Source organism: Clinocottus analis, unplaced genomic scaffold (assembly GCF_023055335.1).
Source record: "Clinocottus analis isolate CAN_PGR_092001 unplaced genomic scaffold, fCliAna1.0.p SCAF_3, whole genome shotgun sequence".
Classification (NCBI taxonomy): domain Eukaryota; kingdom Metazoa; phylum Chordata; class Actinopteri; order Perciformes; family Cottidae; genus Clinocottus; species Clinocottus analis.
Window position 1 is genome coordinate 6433428 of NW_027176042.1, and position 18886 is coordinate 6452313.

At 41.7% G+C, this 18886-nt stretch overlaps 1 protein-coding gene across 1 annotated transcript; it reads left to right on the plus strand.

The window, feature by feature from the left end:
* The first annotated feature begins 255 nt into the window (after positions 1-255).
* nucks1a (nuclear casein kinase and cyclin-dependent kinase substrate 1a) lies at positions 256-11242 on the plus strand. The gene is made up of 8 exons (XM_068594557.1): positions 256-584; positions 3830-3879; positions 4755-4845; positions 5339-5385; positions 5477-5629; positions 7483-7632; positions 8877-9029; positions 9706-11242. Exons 1-8 carry the CDS (start codon positions 568-570, stop codon positions 9960-9962), a joined length of 918 nt encoding a protein of 305 aa, XP_068450658.1. The 5' UTR covers positions 256-567; the 3' UTR covers positions 9963-11242.
* The last annotated feature ends 7644 nt before the right edge of the window (positions 11243-18886 follow it).

Genomic DNA, 18886 nt, shown 5'->3' on the forward strand with positions numbered 1-18886 from the left:
CCTATAATCAACCAAGTTGATTTTGGGAGCCACTGAATTAAATGTTTGCATCCAACCTGAGGGCCTCTTTTTGTTTTCTTAACAGTGCTGGTTCAACCGAGCCTGCTGACGGAGGCGGGGGGACAAAAAAATGGCTAAAACCGTCTTAACGTACAGCCACAGCGGCCAATGGGAAGCACGGTCGCTGTTCAAATCGACCAATAAGAAAAGCGGAGTGCCACGCTGCTCCTCTCACGGGCCCGCAGGGGCGGTGCTTGTCCTCGAGGAACCCACCCCGAGAGGCCGCGGTGTTTGGTTGCACACGGGCTGCAGTTTCAGTTTGTTTTATTCACCATTTTGAGTAGCTGAGGGTTAAAAAAAAAATTAGGAATATTTGCGATTTTGAGGACGAGTTGCCGCCGTACTTTTATTTTCACGCGCTAGCTCGGACGGCGGAGTTGTGCGGCAAGCTCGCGCCCCTTGGTGTTTTGCAGAGCGGGAACCAGTATTTTTTTTGCCTGTGCTGCTTCTTCTCCCCCCCCCCCCCCTTCTTTCTTACATCCCTAACCTCTACAGTATTCCTGCAAAATGTCAAGACCAGTGAGGTAGGTGTGCTAAATATGTCTTCCGCTTTCCCCGTAGCGTTAATAACGGACACCGCGCGTGCAGGCAACGCGCGTAACATGCACGCCTCGACCATGCTGCGTTTAATTTTTTTTTTAATGAGCTGGGAATGTGTTTATTTCATGAAAAAATAATGGGAATGTGTGCGCGTGTGCTTCCCGGCTCGCGTGTGTGCACCCTTCCATTTTTCTAACATGGATCCCAGCGGTGTGGACGGTTCGCCATGTCTTGTTGAGAGAGACGCGCCGTGTCGTGTGTGTCGGGCTTATTCTCTCCTTTTTATGTCGTTTGTTAACGAACCCACGATGTGCATTGTTGGCGGCTATGTAGGCCGAGCGGGGGGGAATTAGGCGGTGTGATTTAACCAGTTACGTTTTACGGCTCACTTACGCCAGGCCTGGTAATATTTTTTTCCCTCTCTGGCTTGAGAATGAGAATATGGCGACCCCATTCATCCAGGGGAGGCTCTAAAAACGCCAACACCCCCCTCCTCCACCTCCTCCACCGAAAAGAAAACGACTGGAGGTGGTGTCTGGCCTCAGGATTTGATCTTGTTGCCGCGCAGACTAGCTACGTCGATACCGTAGCGGGTTTATATCGCATTTATAACATTTTTGTCGTCTCAAAACAATATAAAAAAAGGTGTGTAAATCTGAAAATGTCGTTGTCGGATGAGCTAGGCAGAGCGGATCTACATGTTCAGGGGTGGCAGTAAATTCACGCCGCTGGCTGATATCAGATGGAGGCGGGGAACTACACCCGCGTGGTTATAACGTATGAGGTGTTTCCAGGGCCCTTTAATTCAAATTGAAAACGTCCCTTTTAACTTGATTATAAGTCATTTTTATGCCCCTATTTTGAACCTCGAAATCTCGCGGTATTTCGGAATCGTAATGACTCATTGGTGGCCTTTAAAAGGGGGTGGGGGGGTTATAAGCGCCTCCAGGAGCTGTGTGAAAGTTGTGGACTGAGGTGTGATTATTGCGTTCATTAAAAAGGAAATCATGCTATTGATGCATTTTTCAGAACCACCACCAAAATCCGAAGGACTCTTCCCTCTCATATCTTAAACTAATATAACCACATGAATATTTGTTTTATACTTTACATGAATTTGAATCAGACATCTTTTTTGTTTTGAATGCAATTTTTTTTAGTCATTTGAAAAGCCAGTCATCAGGGCCAGTGATCCGTTGTAGTAACTTCTAAATTAAAGCCCAATCAATCTCCCCCTCTGCTGCAGAAAAAGGCTATCTTCTATTTGCTTTCAGATTGAGTCAGTTTGGTCGTTTTGGAGGAAATCAATGCGGTGCACAAAGAAAAACCGCGAGGCTTGACCGGTTGTCTCCACAAGTGTAAAATAGCCAGCGCTCAACAGCCACTGCATAAAAGGACCTGATTGTTCACACGTGCTTTCAGTCTGCCACAACACACAGGATATATTTATTTATTTTTGCTTCAGGGCAGTTCAGTCGGACCACAGCGTTGTAAAAGAAGAAGAAACCTAACGTGGTCAAGTCATTCGTCTCAATCAGAGGCAATGCTAAGCGGATGCTCTTTTGAGTTACTAGTAAGATTTTATGGGGCGAACTATGGCAAAAGAGTTCAATATTCAGACACAAGCTGTGGTATGTGTAAATAATCCAATTTAAATGTACCCATGGCACAATTTCTGGGCGTCATCTGTATTCATAATAATGCAGCCAAAAAAACTCCTAAACCTTGAGGGGGTTGTCCAGACATGGCTGATGGTAAATGTAGTCCGTCAAAGCAACACATTCCTCACTGTGCACTATATTAACCGACCCGCTCCAATAATTTCTTCTTTTGCGTCGAGCGCAGTCCTGTTGATGTGGCCGTGGCATAGTTGGAGGCAAAGACAACCCGCCCGGAGGATTTTCTTGCGTCAACTGACCACATTTACCAACGCCAGATAAGCGGAATCAAATCCATCGTTGATCACTAGCTGCAGCAGCAACCAAGTCCATGTGTTGTGCGCACTTCTGTGGTCAAATGCCGCCATTTTTGCAACCAGCATAGCTGTGCGGTAGCTATCTGTGGCGTGGTCTGTCAGTTTTAGACGGTGTATTGCAACCGGTGGCATAACGTGTGTGTGTGTGTGTGACTATGACTTTTGAGTTGTCAGTAACGCAGCTGTTGAGTTTGTGTGCAGTTTTTTTGTCAGTGAATATCTGCTACAAGTCCTCCAGCCGCCTGGTCAGCCGCCTGCTGATCAAAGTATAGTTAGCCTGTGAAGTTGGCGACCCCTTAGGCTCGAGTTTACTTGAGTGATTAAATGGTTAATTATTAACAACCCTAGTAAGGCATGAATTGTTCTGTTTTTGTAATATAATGCAAACGGTTTGCATTATATTACCACTTTTTTTGATTAAGGCCCGTTGTCAAAGTATCTCATTATTCAGCTAGTGTTTTCCACTTTTAATGAACAGCAATGCCTCATTTCACACAGCCTCACAAAGACACAGTTAGTTTTTTTTTCCCTCTCTCTTTTCCGTCTATTTCAGTGTTAAAGAAAAGCCATTAATGATAAGGTTGCAATGATCGGCAGGCTTCCTAATAGCATGCAGAAAGTTTCTCTCTGATATTCCTGACATGTTGAACGGTAATGTGTGGAAAGCTTTGCGGGCATGTTGCTGCCTTGTTACACATGTCTGAAGTGTTTGTGTGTTGTGACGTTTCTGTCACCGTGATCCTCCCCCTCCCTTCCAAACACACACACTTCCACAGATGCGTAACTGGTGTTTGCCGGTTAATAAATTTGTACCTTTTTTGTGTTTTTAAAAGTTTGCGCTTAATGCGCTTACAATTGAGTTTTGAAAGGTATTCACATAAATAAAAGATGATTTATCTGTGGTTTGCACCGACACTGCTTCTAGTATACGTTACCTGAACTATAGTCGGCTGGTGTCACCCAATGCCCGTCTCTCTCTCTCCCCCATACACTTTTCCAGATTGGCCCTGGAAACTATAGAAGGCAGATCAGTGTCCAGTTCAGTGCCCCCCACCTGGAGGCAATTTATGGTTTCTCAAACCAAACAATACAAACCAGACGTTCATACAGAGCTGACTTGTTGTCGTGTTGAATTGTGGACATGACCTCTGTCGTCCGCCCCTTTCCAGCACTCATTTGCATGTCTACTATCAGGCAATGAAGTAACTGTTCCGCGTAAACGTAATGTGATGATGTGTGTATTCTTCTCCACAGGAACAGGAAAGTGGTGAACTACTCGCAATTCAACGAGTCTGATGATGCAGGTAAGTGATGCGTTTCAGTGTCCTTGGTCCTAGCGGTTGGCGACATGGATATTTTCTCACCTCATATTGTAGAATATAGTTGGACAGGTGTCGGGTCATATTTATATATTTTACGACTGCTGAGAGGAAGTCCAAAACCTGATTAACATGCAGACTCAAACAACTTGTTTTTTTTTATCTCAACATTAAAGAATTCCAGGATATTTTATGACCTTTTTAAAAAAAAACCATTTAATCCAGCATGCGCATAGAGATGTTGCAGTGCCAGAAATTTAGTAGTGGATACAAATACCAAACAAAAGAAATTCCATCTACTTATATTACCATTTGCAGGCTGTTTTTTTCTTTCACATTTGTTATCAATCCCTAATGGTCGACCCCATCTCAATTGCCAAAAAACAAAAGTTAATAAGATTAAATTTGAACACATGTTAACGAAATAGATGACCTGTACCCAACAATAAATACCAATGGCTGGCACGACAACCACATTATCAACCGATTAATACTATTGACGAGCCAAATGCAATTTCATCCTTTGTAGCTTCGTGTAAATGTGCTGCATGACGAGGCGCAGAGCGTCTATTCTACGCTAAGCACTGCAGTTTTTTCTTCTTCTTTTTATTGTTTCTCCTTGTCGCCGTGAGTTAGAACTTGGTCAACTCCGCATAACGGTTGAGCCATCTCGCAGAAGTTTTTCCACACATGCTTCATAGACATGCGAATATCTCTTTTGAGAATCGGATAAGGAAATGCCAAGAGAGTGTAGACTTTAAAAAGAAAACGTAATTAATAAAATGTATTGGTCTGTGTGGCCAACAGCAAACCAGAACATTAATGTGAATGAAATACAAAAACTCTCATCCTCTCTACAGATGAGGAGTATGGAGAGAATAAGCCCAAGAAGGTGCGTGCGCCGTCTCGTGAGCCCAAGCACAAGCGCTCAAAGAACTCGCAGGATGACAGGTGAGTCCTCGGTAGATCGGTACCTTCTGCAGCATGTTGTAGTGCTGTGACATTTTGATGATTGTTTTGATTTTTTTTTTAAGGTTTCTTCTTAAAGCCATGGCATGTTTGCATGCGTTTCACTGTAGACAGTCTTGAGCCGTGCTTCAGCACATTGATGTAGAGAGGAGCAACTTTTGGCCCTCTAGAATACAGAAGCCTTTGTATGAGCAGGGTTGATGCACTTAGAGTCAGCACTTAAAAACCAGGGTGCAGCATAGCATTACTGTGTATATATATATCAGGTGCAACAATGCCGAGGGGGTGTAGGCCTGAGTAGAGTACTATAGTACAGCGCTTCAAGAACTAAAGCGCTGTTCCAACTGTTTAACTTAAATTAGAACCAGTGTAACCGTTTTATAATTATTTAAATAACAAAATGTAGATTTAAATCTGCCTTTTGTTCAATATCTCCCTGGGTGCGAGTTGCTAAACATTTTCTATTTGTTTCCAGTGAGGAGTCTGACGACAAGGTCTCCAAACTCAAAAATGAATCGGCAGGTGAGTCGAGTCTTATCATCTAAATGTTTCAACGAGAGCATTTAACACAGGTGAGCTATCTAACTCACTCTCCTCTGTGTCGCTGCTGCAGATGACCTCGGTAGCGAGGAGGACGACAACGAATTTGGCGATGAGGAGGAAGAAGATGGAGGAAGCGACTATGAAGAAAAGAAAGGCAAAAAGGCCAAGAAAGCCAAGGTGGAGAAGCCTGCCAAGAGGGGGCCCAAGAGAAAACGGCCTGCAGGTACGATTCCAGTTTCTTCCTGCCACATTTCAAACTGATCTTTTTTTTAATTGTGTCAAATATACTGCTTTTCTTTTTTAGTGGGGTAATACAAATTTTAACTAAATAGTTTACCTGGCTCATTTTGTCTCCTGTGATACACAAAGGTGTGTGTTTGTCTTTTTTTTTTTTGCTAGATGACTTTTCATAATTTAATTGCTTTCCTCACAAATAGAATACTATAATAGTTTTATAAATACATTTTTATTCTAAAAGCAATTAAACGGATGACGTAAAAGTATTTCAATATTGGTGTTTTTTGGGAAACAAAAAACGCAATATGGTAACTGGGTTACTACTTAAAGGACCAGTGAGCAGGTTTTATTTTTTTTTTTAAAGGAATAGAATATGATAACTATGCTTTAATTAGTTCTCTTGGTTTGTTGCCTAAACCTCAGAAGATTTCCTGCCTGAAGCCTTGAAGGCAAATGTCTCCCTTGTGCTCTTTAGGGAGTCGGCCATGTTGCGCCGCCATGTTTCTACGGTAGCCCAGAATGGACAAATCAAATTAGCTTTCGATTTAAACATTTGTGCATTCTTCCCACAATCCCCGGCTGATTACGACCAATCAAATCATTTGCCTCTAGCATGCCCAAACAATGCCACATTCTGCTTTTGATTTATCGCCACACGTCCCAGGTATGATTGATTCATCAGTCATCCGCGGAGCATGAGTCTGATGGAAGTTGACGACGTCTCATCTCTTTGTGACCAATCAAGTGTCTCAACAATGTCCTCATCACCCATACATCGGCGCCCGCTCTCCCCTGTCGGGTTTTAATTTTAAGCTGCCGGCGTTGGGTGATCTTTTCTTTGTGGATGATTTAATTCCCCCAAATATTTTTCCTTCATGCTGCCTCTTGAGCGGTCAAATGAATAATTAACCTCGACAGGCATAATGTATGTGCTCTCAGTAATGACACTGGCAGTTTCTATGGCTTCAAATGTCCTACTGCGCACCTGCATTGTTTCACTGTGGCTGTTCATTACGCATCACAGCTGCACCGGCTCCATTAAAGGCATCACGATCCATTACTGCGTTGCTTTGTTACCCAGAATGCGCCCCCTGTGTCACAGGACGACTTCTCCCTACAGGAACATTCGTTTTGCCCTGTTGAATGAGCCTGAAAGCTCAAGGAAATATGTTTTTTAAAAGGGTGTTTCTCCAAGTCTTCATTCAGTTACATTAATGGGTTTGAAGGAAAAAAGAAAGCTCTTGCTTAACTGATCAGTGAGCGGGACGGTTATGCTGTTTCTTTGATATTCTGATCACATGCTCTTGGCCGATGTAATCGTCTGAAATGGAAGGAGCAGCAAACAGACAAGGACTCTGCAACTCGTTTGACATTCATGACTTTTCCATTTCTATTCTTGTAAATTAAATATCTTTGGGTTGTTGAAGTACTGACTTAAGTTAAGCTGTTATGTGCGTTTTTGACCTAATAATGACTGAACGGTTTATGATCTAAATACATATCATTAGATCATAGGATGTATTTTAGAGCAATATGCTATCAAAGATAGTTGTTCTGGGAGGTTTACTTCACCTTGCTGAGGCCGACATGGTCAACTCTTTCTCATGTATGTGCAAATGTAAGGCAGAAAGAATATTCTATATTTGTGACGAACCAATCGGCTCTTCTCATGTTGGACCATCTGGAAAAAAAGCATCTATGCAATTGTTTTGCACTTTTATAGAAATTGACAGCCGCTAGTGGAAATGGTCAGTACTTCATAATGTCAGCTCGGCTAAAAAGAACTGCATGAAGGAGCCTTTTAATAACATTTCTTTCTTCACACTGTTCTTTGCTTAGATGACAGTGACGACGAGAAGGAAGTGAGTCGAAAGCGCACAGTGCGCCAGGCGGCCTCCAAGGCCGTGTCCAAACAGAGGGAGATCCTGCTGGGCGACGGGGGCAGCGAGGACGAGGAGAAGGAAGACCAAGAGGAGCCCTATTTGGACCGTAAGTACCACTATACTGTAGCGGTGTTAGTCCATGTTGATGCACTTGGGTATTGTGATCCTGTATTGCAGTCATTTTGAATGAATAGTTGACATGCAAAGATTTGTGGTCGGACAGTAGTTTATTCTGTGTGAGCTAGCTGTGCAACAGCAACTTTTGATCATGTTTTTTCCTGTTGATTTAACCCTGTGACGCCTGACTCATCAAATAATAATCAGAAAATTCTGATTTTTTTGTTTGGGTTTAGTTGATCTTTAGTAAAAATCTAAACCAAAAAAAAAGGAATTTAAATATATGATTTTTTTAAATCAAATTTGATACATCAGGCATATCAGTACATTAATTGATCACAACATTATTTATTTTATAAACAATAACTCATTATGTTAATTGATTGTAGAACAGTTGGATCATATCTAAACATGAAACATGTCTAAAATATTTATTTTAGAAACAATAACCTATGTTGTCTCAGGTGATGGCAACAGTTCAAAAAGTCCACAGTTTGTCTTTCTTTGCATCATCAGACACATTAAGATTGTCCTGAAAAGTGAATCATTGTCAGCAATTTTATGAATTGATCTCGAGACAAGCCATCACAAACGGTGGGCTGCGTTGTTTCCATCTCCCAATAGGCTTGTACATTGGGCGATAACCCCATGATGTGCATACCCAGAACCTGTTCAATTTCTTGTCAGGCATGCTAATCACTAAACTACAGTCACCTTACTGTCTTGCAATGACATTTCTACATCTTATAAGTTTAATTAAATGATACAAACGGTATGTTTGGCATTATGATATGGCATAACCCAGATTACATAATGAAATACAATAAAACGCCGATGGCATAATTATTACTTGATATACCTACTGTATCATATTTGATACATATGTTTTCACAACGATTTTACTATAAAATAAAGAACAAAACATGAGAAATTATAGGTTGCTTCAATACAATATATATTCATATTGAAATATTCGTAACAATACAAAAGTAATTCTTACCGTAAACCTTTTAAAATGATCAATAATTATCAGTAAAAAAACTCTCTGCATGGAAACTCTTCTCGATGGCAGACTACATGTATACAATTGTATACAACAGGTATTTGAGGAAAGTACTGCTCACGTTAATGACAGTAGTGGTCGATGAAACTCATGTATCAAATATGATACAAATGGCTGACGTGTCCCTATGACGTGAACATCCTTGTGTGTGTGTGTGTGTGTGTGTGTAGCTGACGAGTCCGGCAGCGATGAGGACTTCATGGTGGAGGATGATGACGACAGTGACTACGGCCGCTCCAAGAAGAGGGGCAAGAAAGTGATCCGACGGGGACGGCCGGACAAGAAGGAGAAGAAAAGCCCCAAACCCCGACTAAAGGCTACAGGTGAGCGGCCCAGTCTGGCTTCAAGGAGAACTCCTCCATGTGTTCATCTACCTTTTTAATGACTTTGATGTATTTATACTATGCCAATGATTTTAGCACATTAGTTTAGTTCTGAATGATGACCTCAAGCAACTGATCAAGTAGTTTGTAACAATCTATACTTTGGTAGGTGGACCAACATGTTCCCCAGAAGGTTTTCTCCATTTTAAAGTGAAATTCATCTGCCTGGTGCACTTTGAGAGGCTAGAACTCAGAGGGAAATAGTGTAGCTTTTACTTCACCATGTATTTCACAATATTTGTGACTTTTTGGGCTGTTTTGTAGATTCAGATTTTTAATATAAAATATAAATTAACTCAATCTATGATTTTATTCATGAATCTTATATATCCTAATTAAAGTAGTTTTAATTAGCTCCACCTTTACCAGCTGAAATATGAAAATGATGAGCATTCCCCTTTTCGTATATTTTTATGCTTTACAAAAGTACTTTTACATAAAAGTACACACTTTGATGCTTTCTTCTTATTCAAATGCTGAAATTGTATTGAGCCACCTCCATAGTTTTCTCATGACAAAATCATCTTTACTTTTGAAACACCGAATTTGTAGTCAGGGGGGTCGTATAAAACCAAATCTAATGATTAATAACCAATTTTAATTGTTTGCTTCCCAGTGACCCCCAGCCCGATGAAAGGGAAGGGGAAGGGACGCCCTAGCGCCAAGGCCCCAGAGAAGAGCTCACCCAAAGAAGAGGAAGAGGAGGACCCTGAGAGTCCCTTGGAGGAAGAGGAGGAGGAGGAGGAGGTCGAGAAGAAAGAGTCCTCCCCTACCCCCAAGACGAAGAAGGAGGCCAAGGGAGGAGACGAGGAAGAGGAGGACGAGGAGGAGGAGGACGGCTCAGAAGAAGAGGCGCCCTCTGGAGAAGACTAGAAGATGGTACCCGCTGAAGCCCATCCTCCCATGTCTCTTTCTCTGTCTCTTCTCAAAAGTTTTTTTTTTTTTTTTTTTCGTTGCCCTGCGATTAGAATCATTTCGTTTTCTTTCCGTCTCCTGGTGGCCTGGCTCAATGGTTTGGACTTGGTGTGCTTTTTTTTTCCTTTCTTTTTTTTTTCACCATCCCCTCTAACCAAGACATTGTGCTGATTCTCATGCGGCGTATGTAAGGATTCACAGCCCTCCTGTCATTATCGCTTACATTCTGCGTTCTAGTGTCAAAGTGTCTTGCCTTTCCCCAGAGCTCAGTGCTAGTGGGCATCCGTCCTGAGTGAACAAAACCACTTCCCACGTCTGTGCCCTCTCCCCTCCTCCCCATGATCTGACGTGACTGGCAACGCGCGCTGTCCAGTTTACTTTACCAATATGTGCGACTACTGGGAGTATTGTCTGGGGCTTCTCAGTATCAGGTTGCTGAAGCGCCGTATTTACAAAGCGACGCTTAAGTCAACACACACGGGGCTAAAAGCCTTCGCCCTCTCTTTGGTCCATGAGCCTTTAAACCAGGAGCATGTTTAACAGGGCAGCGTTAGCTAGCTAGTTCTTCTGAAAACCCCTGTCCTGTCAGTTGAAGCAGCTTTTTCCTTTTCTAATGGTTATTGTTAGGTCACCCTGTTGGTTTCAGACTGTATTGGTACTGAACTCCTGCTGCTGCTTTGTAGATCAGTTCAAACCGTTAAAAGGTGCGCTGTGTGGTCTGGGCGAAGTGGTGGATCGCCGCTGAGTGTTCGCCGCACGCCGGACTGCCACTATCGCACGTTCCAAGCCGGCGTGTGTGTTTTCATGTACTTGTTTGAATTTGTATGCTTGTAAGAGGGTCGGCTTTATTTTTCTCTCTATCGCAGCCCGTCTGCTGCCTATGTTAAACTGTTTCGGTTGCTGTATGTCGGGCTTTTCTTAACGATGCGCCATTGCTACGTGACACAAACTCCGCCCCTTTTCAGATCACATGATCCCCGCCCCCACCTCCCTGCATGGCCATAGCATCTTCTCAGAATTCAACCCCTTGTGCCAGGCACCCCTAAATCTGTTTTTATTTTTTTTTTATTTTTATGAAATGCAAGAAGAGATGTTTCTTTTCTTTTTAGTTTAAAAAAAAAATTGAATGTTGTTTTTTCTTCTGTCGGTTCATTGTTTTAATTCTCTATTCAGATTTTTTTTGTAATGTTTGTTTTTTAAGAAAAGAAATAAAATGTATCTTGATTTTAAAGAAAAAAGTTGACCCTATCTAATCTGTTCTGCCCGTTGGTCGGGCCAGCCCTCCCTGATTTACCTCTGCTCTCTCACTCGCTCGCTCACTCACTCATTTAATATTTCAAAGCAAATCCTTTTTTAAAATGTAACAGTACTGAGACTCAGAGATGATTGAAATTAAAGTGGGCAGCTAAGTATATATATATCCGGCATTTGTTTGTCTATTAATGCCTTAATTTTCATTGAATCTAGTTTTCCATAGTGGCTCTGATATTGTTGGAGGCCTGTGAATGTAATCTGTCCTCTTGTTTTAGGCTCCAAGTGGCAAATTTAGGCTTAAAACAAGTCAGCGACTCCTCTGATCAACAGACCATCCAAAGCCATAAACGATCTTAAAACTAGTGACTCGGCGCAGAACTTGTGAGATTGTCCTTTTTTGTTCTTTCTTGATAAGTGTTTTGATGTACAAAAAAAAGATAAGAAAAAGCTGCTATTGTGACTGTGGGAACGTAATAAATGCATTCAGCGTCAGTCAGGAGGAATTCTGATTGGTCCCATGGCTGCAATACAAATGAGTCCTGGACCTTGTCCCGGGTTCAGATGCACATTCAATTCTTTAACTGTCCTCAGCCGCTTTAGTGTGTTTTTCTACATCACGGTCCTGAATTGTCACCAAATCCTTAATGTCATTTTAAGACAATTGGATATAAATAAGGACAAACAAAGTTGTTTATACCAATCTAAAACTCAGAGAACTCTGTTGGCAGTAGGATCAGAGGCTGCCTTGTGGTTCCCCTCCATCATCCCACAGGACATGACGTAAGGCTGTGAATATCCTCTTTTCATCCATTCAAAGATTTCTTCTGTTGTACTGCTTTTGATGTTTTGTTTTTTTTTTTGGTTCTTTTTTTCTACTTTCAGTAGTTTTGGCGATGTTAATGTAAGAAAAGTTGTGATTCCTACAGGAGACCACGAGGAGAAGCTTTTGTCAGTAGTGTGGAATGGGAACGCTGAACTCGAATCTTTTGCATGTTTTGTGGGAAAAGTGGTAATGGCAATATTGTGGTCTGACAAAAAAAAAAGAAAGAAAAACAAGTATTAACGACAATGTTGGTAATGTTTTGGTTTCCCAGCTTCTAATAAATGCAACCTACATTTTATATGGATTTAACTACTTGTTTTGTGACATTGAGGTCTGTAATGTGCCTTTTGCTTTTTCTAGTGATCTGCAGTATTTCATATCTGCCACCCAGTGGCGCTGTTTTTCAGAGTGGTTTTCTGATCTGCTGAACAGACTGCTGATATGCTCCATGCTGCCACCTGAATGCTCGTTTTGGTGAATTTATTTTAAAACCCACAGATTGACAAACCTGCAGACGCCTCCGCACATCCGCGGGCGAACAAATTAAATAAGGAAAGGAAACTATATGATACGATGGAGAGAGACAAAGAGAAAAGTGCAGATGTTAAAAAAAAAACTGCTACATTTAAAAGGGTAGACAGAGTGCGACTACAGATGTGAAAGAAGTTGTATAAAGCCAACGTTCACCGAGCGGGCCAGAGGACGACGCTTGAAAATGAGACATCTGAAGGTGTGGAGTTAGAAAGATGTGAGCTCACTAGACCTCTGCAGCCACTCATCTTTGCCTTTAGCTCCATGCTACATTAGCCACTGTTAGCATTACACACCCAGAATCAAGTCAAGTTACGTTGTGGGCAATGTATGCACTAGGTTTCCTTAAGGATAAAAGAACCGGTCAATAAAATAAAAAAAGATACCTCTGATACTGTAATCAATTTTCATCCTTTTATTATTACTGTCTATGAGTCACAACAATGTTTTTGGCGAGCAATGCTACATGGACGGAGTCCCGAAGAATGTTGAATAGTAAAAAAGTGAATCAAAGTCATAGTAAAGGTTAGAAATAGGTCATTTATAGTACGTTCAAAATTTGATTGAATATACAGTTTTGTTGCATTTCAAATTGGGACCAAATACAGTGAATAGTAAAGATGTTACATTGGAACAAGACAGTAAAAACACAGGAATGCCAACAGAAGACAAAGTGAAGATACATGTGGAGAATCCGTTGCAAGGTCTGGTCACTATCATGTGGTGTGGAGGTGTGCTTCACTGTGGGAAACGTCTACATCCTGGTTTCTATTCAGGTTTTTAGTTCAGTGTACACACTCTTCCTGTGAGACCTCTGATTGTTGGACTACCTGGATCCTGCCTGAGGACATTCTTTAAAGAGGTTTACCTGCGATATTACTATTGTATCTGCTGTATTAGGTCTGCTTGATTGTTAGTCTTTACTGTTTTTGTTTTTTTCTGTACTTTTGAGCCTTGACTCTGCTTTCACCCAAGTGATTGAAACCAGCAACAGGTAAAGTACTTGTTCTGTTGTTCTTTGAGTTATACAAACCTTGTCCAGGATCAGTTGAGGTAAGGAAATGCCCTGTGGGGGGTATTCCAGAAAGCAAACGGTAGTTTTCTTTACAACATCGGGGATGCAGAGCACTTCGGAAAGGCAACATTTTGTAGAGCTGAGAGGAAAAGTACCCTGAATACTTTAATTAGTATTTTAATGTGTGTCGGTGTCGGCTACAGCGTCACACTTTAAATGACTTCAATATGAAATAAAAATGTGTAAGTGTCTTCTATGTGGGGTATTAAGTAAGAAGACGTGTAAAAACAACATTTTATTAGGGGATTCATTTACTAGTTCAAGTAGCCACTGAATTAATATTTACTTTGTTTAATAGCCTAAGTCAATTATCAAAAAATGAATTAAAATTAAAGTCAGGCGCAATCATAGCCTAGCAAAATATGCCTTACCTTTTTGAAGTATGTTTTTATATTTCATTTTTAGCTGCTTCCAGGTCCTTTTTTACCCTTGTTGATTGCACCTGAATGAAAACCAGATTTCATTCCTACTTCTATTCATAACTATAGGCTGCTACGATCTTACGGGTAAATGTTATGTCAATGGAATAGTACATTCAAACTCCCGCAATGACTCGGGCAGCAGTCTTTTCCCATGGTTCTGATTGTTACCTTGTGATTGACAGGTCGCCACCACGTCCTTTATGGGAGTTTTTTTAAAACTAAGGTGGCGGCCAAAAGCCAAGATGGCGATGGCCAAAATGACAAACTCAAGGCTTCAAAATCGTGGTCCTCGAACCCACCAGTGACGTCATGGTGGCTCCGTCCGCTTCGTACATTGAGTCTTTGGTATGTAGTCACAAGCCACAGCGCATATCGAGAGTTAAAAAGGGGGCCGCTCTGTTTTGGGGTCTTTTTGTGACAAACACTGGGGTTGTTAAAGATGGACATTTTCAACTCATACAAGACATTGAAGATTACAAATGAATGCACTTGGCCAGTTTGAGTCTCTTCCTGCAGAGTGAGGTATCGGTGCTCATGGACTCCTGGGTCGCTCTGCTGGGAGCCAGGGGGGTGTACGTCAGCGGCTCTGTTGCCTCCACCGTACTGAGGCGGCTCAACAGTGGCTCATGTCGCTAAATAAACAGTACTCAGTCCACACTAATACAACGGACAGCTATTGCTAGAACGTCAAGCGTGAAATCATTAACAATTCACCAGATCAGTTATTTTGGTTCAAGACAGTGTCTTGTTTCAATTGCGATGATTTGAGACACATTTGTGTATGTGTTTTATACGTGTTTGCATGTGTATATACGATTGTAATTTCATTTTTATCAGCTTTTCTTTTATTTATCCCTACTCCTGGCACATACCTCCACATTTTTCTGGTCACGGACATATTGCGAAACAGACGGACAATTAGACCTTTAAACACAAAAACATTGTCGCAATCAGCCATTTGAAATTGTAATTCTGTATTTCCTGCTGGTGTTGCTGGTGATGCTCTATAGTGCACCTGGCTCAGAGTGTGGGGGCTCGCATGACCTTCGTCTGCAGCTTCAGCCGACAGCCACGCTGACCTCCAACACTGACCCACCTCTCCATCATCATCATCAACAACACCACCAGCAGAGGAAGTGTATGTATAAATATACACTAGTAAATACCCTTTGGGGCTGAACTAGTTACAGTTACTCCCATCTTCTTCTCACTCTGAGAGTCTTATTCGGGCAAAGGTCAAGACCCGATGCCACGCATCAAACGTGGCGTCGGTTTAAGACACGGCAAGGCTCAGCAATGAGATGCGGATGAATGCGCCGCCTTTGTCGCAGTCCAAACTATTTACTGGTAAGCCATGTTTATGTATGAAGTGAGCTTTTTTTTTCTCTCTTCTCTTTTTTATTCTCGCATGATAGGGAGCAACATCCTGCTGTGTCCTGTTGCTAAGAAACCACACTGGAGACACTCCTTCTGTGGTGCATTATGCTGATAGTCCTCTCACCTGTCTGCTCACTTTGGCTCAGTTGGATCAGCATGTTGTGACTGAATGACGCTCAGTACCCGATAAAAGTCAACCGTTGGGGGGGAAAAGACAACTTTCCAGCCAGGTGACCCACTGGTTTGGTGCTCTACTAGTTATTCTATTACTTGTATGTAGGTCGATGACTTAGATGTCCTTTAAAATTAATCTCCCCCCACCTATATTAATGTGCCACCTCTGGCATCATGTTACATCAACTCGACTTGCCGGCTTGTCTTCCACGGCAACACTATCTCACTCGTCACGACTCGGCTTGCTCAGTCCTTCAAGCTACGGCGCTCTATGTGACCCTCTAGCATCAGATTGGGCATGTGTCAGTTATTTAGTTTGTTACATAAATACGCCGTCTTTTCAAAAGAAATCTCCAGGTTTACAGAAAACAGCTGGTTGAGGCTTAAGGCAACATAACTACGTGGTTAAGGTGTTGGAATAATACAAATGTTTGCTTTCTATTTCGACCTTCCCACATGCATATACTTTTACACACTCCACTAAGGGTTCAATGAGGAGAGAGGGGAGGACTGAATAGCTAAATTAATTACAATTTAATGAAAAAGGAAATGATATATAAAAGGAAATTAATAAAATAAAAAGATACTGAAATGAAAATAAACTGGCATGTATATCAGGACAGGATTTGCAAATTGGCTTCAAGTGGTACAGCTTCTTTTTTTCCATTTAAAAAAAAAATAATACTTCAATTACCTTTTGAAGTAATATGATAACAAAACATAGTCATGTTGATTTGACGCGAGTCTCCTGGGTGATGATCCGAAATATTAGTATCACCTCATCTGACTCCCTCTTGCCGTGACTACGGCACGTAGAGCGTCATATATAGAGCGTCCCAGCTTCTGCCAAGCCATTCAGTGCCATGAGGCACACGTCTATTTGGATATGTCTGACTGAAGTACTTACATAACATATTTTGTAATGCATGACAATAATAAGCACTTTGTTCTGTATTCCACTGACTGACTCTGTCTCTCCCTTCTCTCTCCAGTACATCTCTCCACACTGCACATTTAAAGTCACTCGCCTCTTTACCTTCACCTGACACTTTCAAAAATCATAACCTCATTACGTGCACTTTACTCTACTCTTATTATTATTGATCGTTTTATCTTATCTTTACTGCATATTTACTGCATCTACTATTTACTTGTTTTTATCCAAATTTTTATACTTTCACTTGTATAGTAATGTTGTTCTTATGTTGTCATGATGCACCTTCCACCAGAACAAATTCCTCGTTTGTACTAACTTACTTGGCAATTAAACGTTTCTGATTCTGGTTTTGCAGAACCTTCCCCACATTGTATTACAGAATGAAGGAGTAGCCTCGTTAAAAGGAATAATAGTGGTTGTGAAATAAAAGTTCATGTAGTTTAAGATGACCGACACATCTAATGCGTGTGTGATTTTTGAATCAATTTCATCCATCTGCTGTTGGTGTTGAGGTTCACTGTTTAGAGAGGCTGTGCTGAACCACCAGAGGGCCCCTCTGCACAACGGGTCGGCAGCACGTCAAAGTCAGAGGCTGCGCCTTCGTACTTTAGAAAGTTAATTGTGGTTGTAGGAATAACAGAAGTTCTCCCAAAAGAAGATGTTGTACTGCTGCTTTTGCCACCGCATCTGCTGCAGTTTCCATGTACTGTACTTTGAGGAGATTGACATCTGTAATATATTTTTTTGTACTTTTACTAAACTGTTCTTCACCTTCTTCATTATTTTCACTGTTCACTACAACCATTCTGTGTCCCAGTTATAGGGATTCATGTTGCACTTTTTTTTTTTTTTTTTTTTAAACTGCAAAGCATTTAGCTCTAATAATATTATCTGTTTCTAATAGAACATTGGCAGAACCTTTGAGAATAGGGATTACATTACTTGCTCCAGGCACTACACAATGGCAATCTTTCATCCTGACATCATTTGTCCCAACATGAATTACCGTGACGCTGTTTTTCCTGTTGTCATTGGCAAAGCGAGCGGGGCGTTGAGTGGCCTTCATCCGAGTCTTAAAGAAGCCAACAACAAGGGACATCTCAGATGTGAGATTAGTAACTCATAACTTGGAACACGGGACTGAGAAACAATTCTCTTAAGACTGATGTCTTCCTAGAGTTTCTAAATTTGTTTCCACACTTACAATAAACTAGGTTGCATTTCATCAAACACAGGCCTGGCGTGCAAATGCCTGTGAAATGAATACACATGAATTCAAATGGACCAATCCAAAATCCTGGTACTGCTCTTCTTTTCTGTGAATGATATGAATGGAGAGAAAAAAAGATTGTGCGAGTTTTAGAAGCATTCGATAGTTGGACTGAAGAAGCACTAAATAGCATCAAATTCAATGGACAGGTCTCGCTGGACTTTTTCCTCAGGGCCTCATTAGCTTCAGCCATTGACCTTCCATGGCAAAAGTCAAGGCAACAAGCTCTCTATCAAACAGCGATCATGTCTACAGCCATGTCCAGGTAAAGGGAGTTGACGCAATTAACCAGCATAGCAGCGTGTGGATGCATGATCCATTGTTATCATGTTTTGTGGGATGAGTTGGACTGCTTGCATCTTCTGAGTAGAGTGAGACGGATCAGAAATGTAAGGGCCTTGTTATCTGTGTTGTTTCGCACAATTATCTCTCTTGTAGACTTAAATACTACTTTTGATATTCTTGTCGACATTTTTTTTTCTACATCCAATGCTTGGGACACGTCCTGAATGACTCAGTCAAGAAAAAATTAAAAAAAGGTCAAAAAGGTGTAAATTATAATGGCCAGCAGACAAACGTACACACACACACACACGCACACGTCTAGCAGTTTTTATTGCGTATGTATGTTTGGAGGAGCATGCCTACCTTGAGTGCAGATATATAACGGAAGTTGAAAAGAAGTCTAGTACATTCAAGTCTAGTTTCGTCACCTTGTGCAGAGTTCCGCCCCCTTTCTTCTCAGGACAACAACTGCAGGTTTGCAGGATGCAGGAAGAACAGCCCTGGCGCTGTCCTGAGAGAAAACGGGGAAAGCTGTTACATTTACATGATGTTTCCATTATTTTGTCCAGCCTCGTCTTGAAGCGATCCCCTCCGTCGACACATGGCAGTCAGAATTTATCGAGCGGCAACCAATTGGAGCGCCCCTATTAGGGCGAGCCTCCGCCGCGCGCGACCAATCGGACGCGCGGAACAGGACCCGTGCCTCCGAGTTGTGCAGCAATGCCGTCACGTGA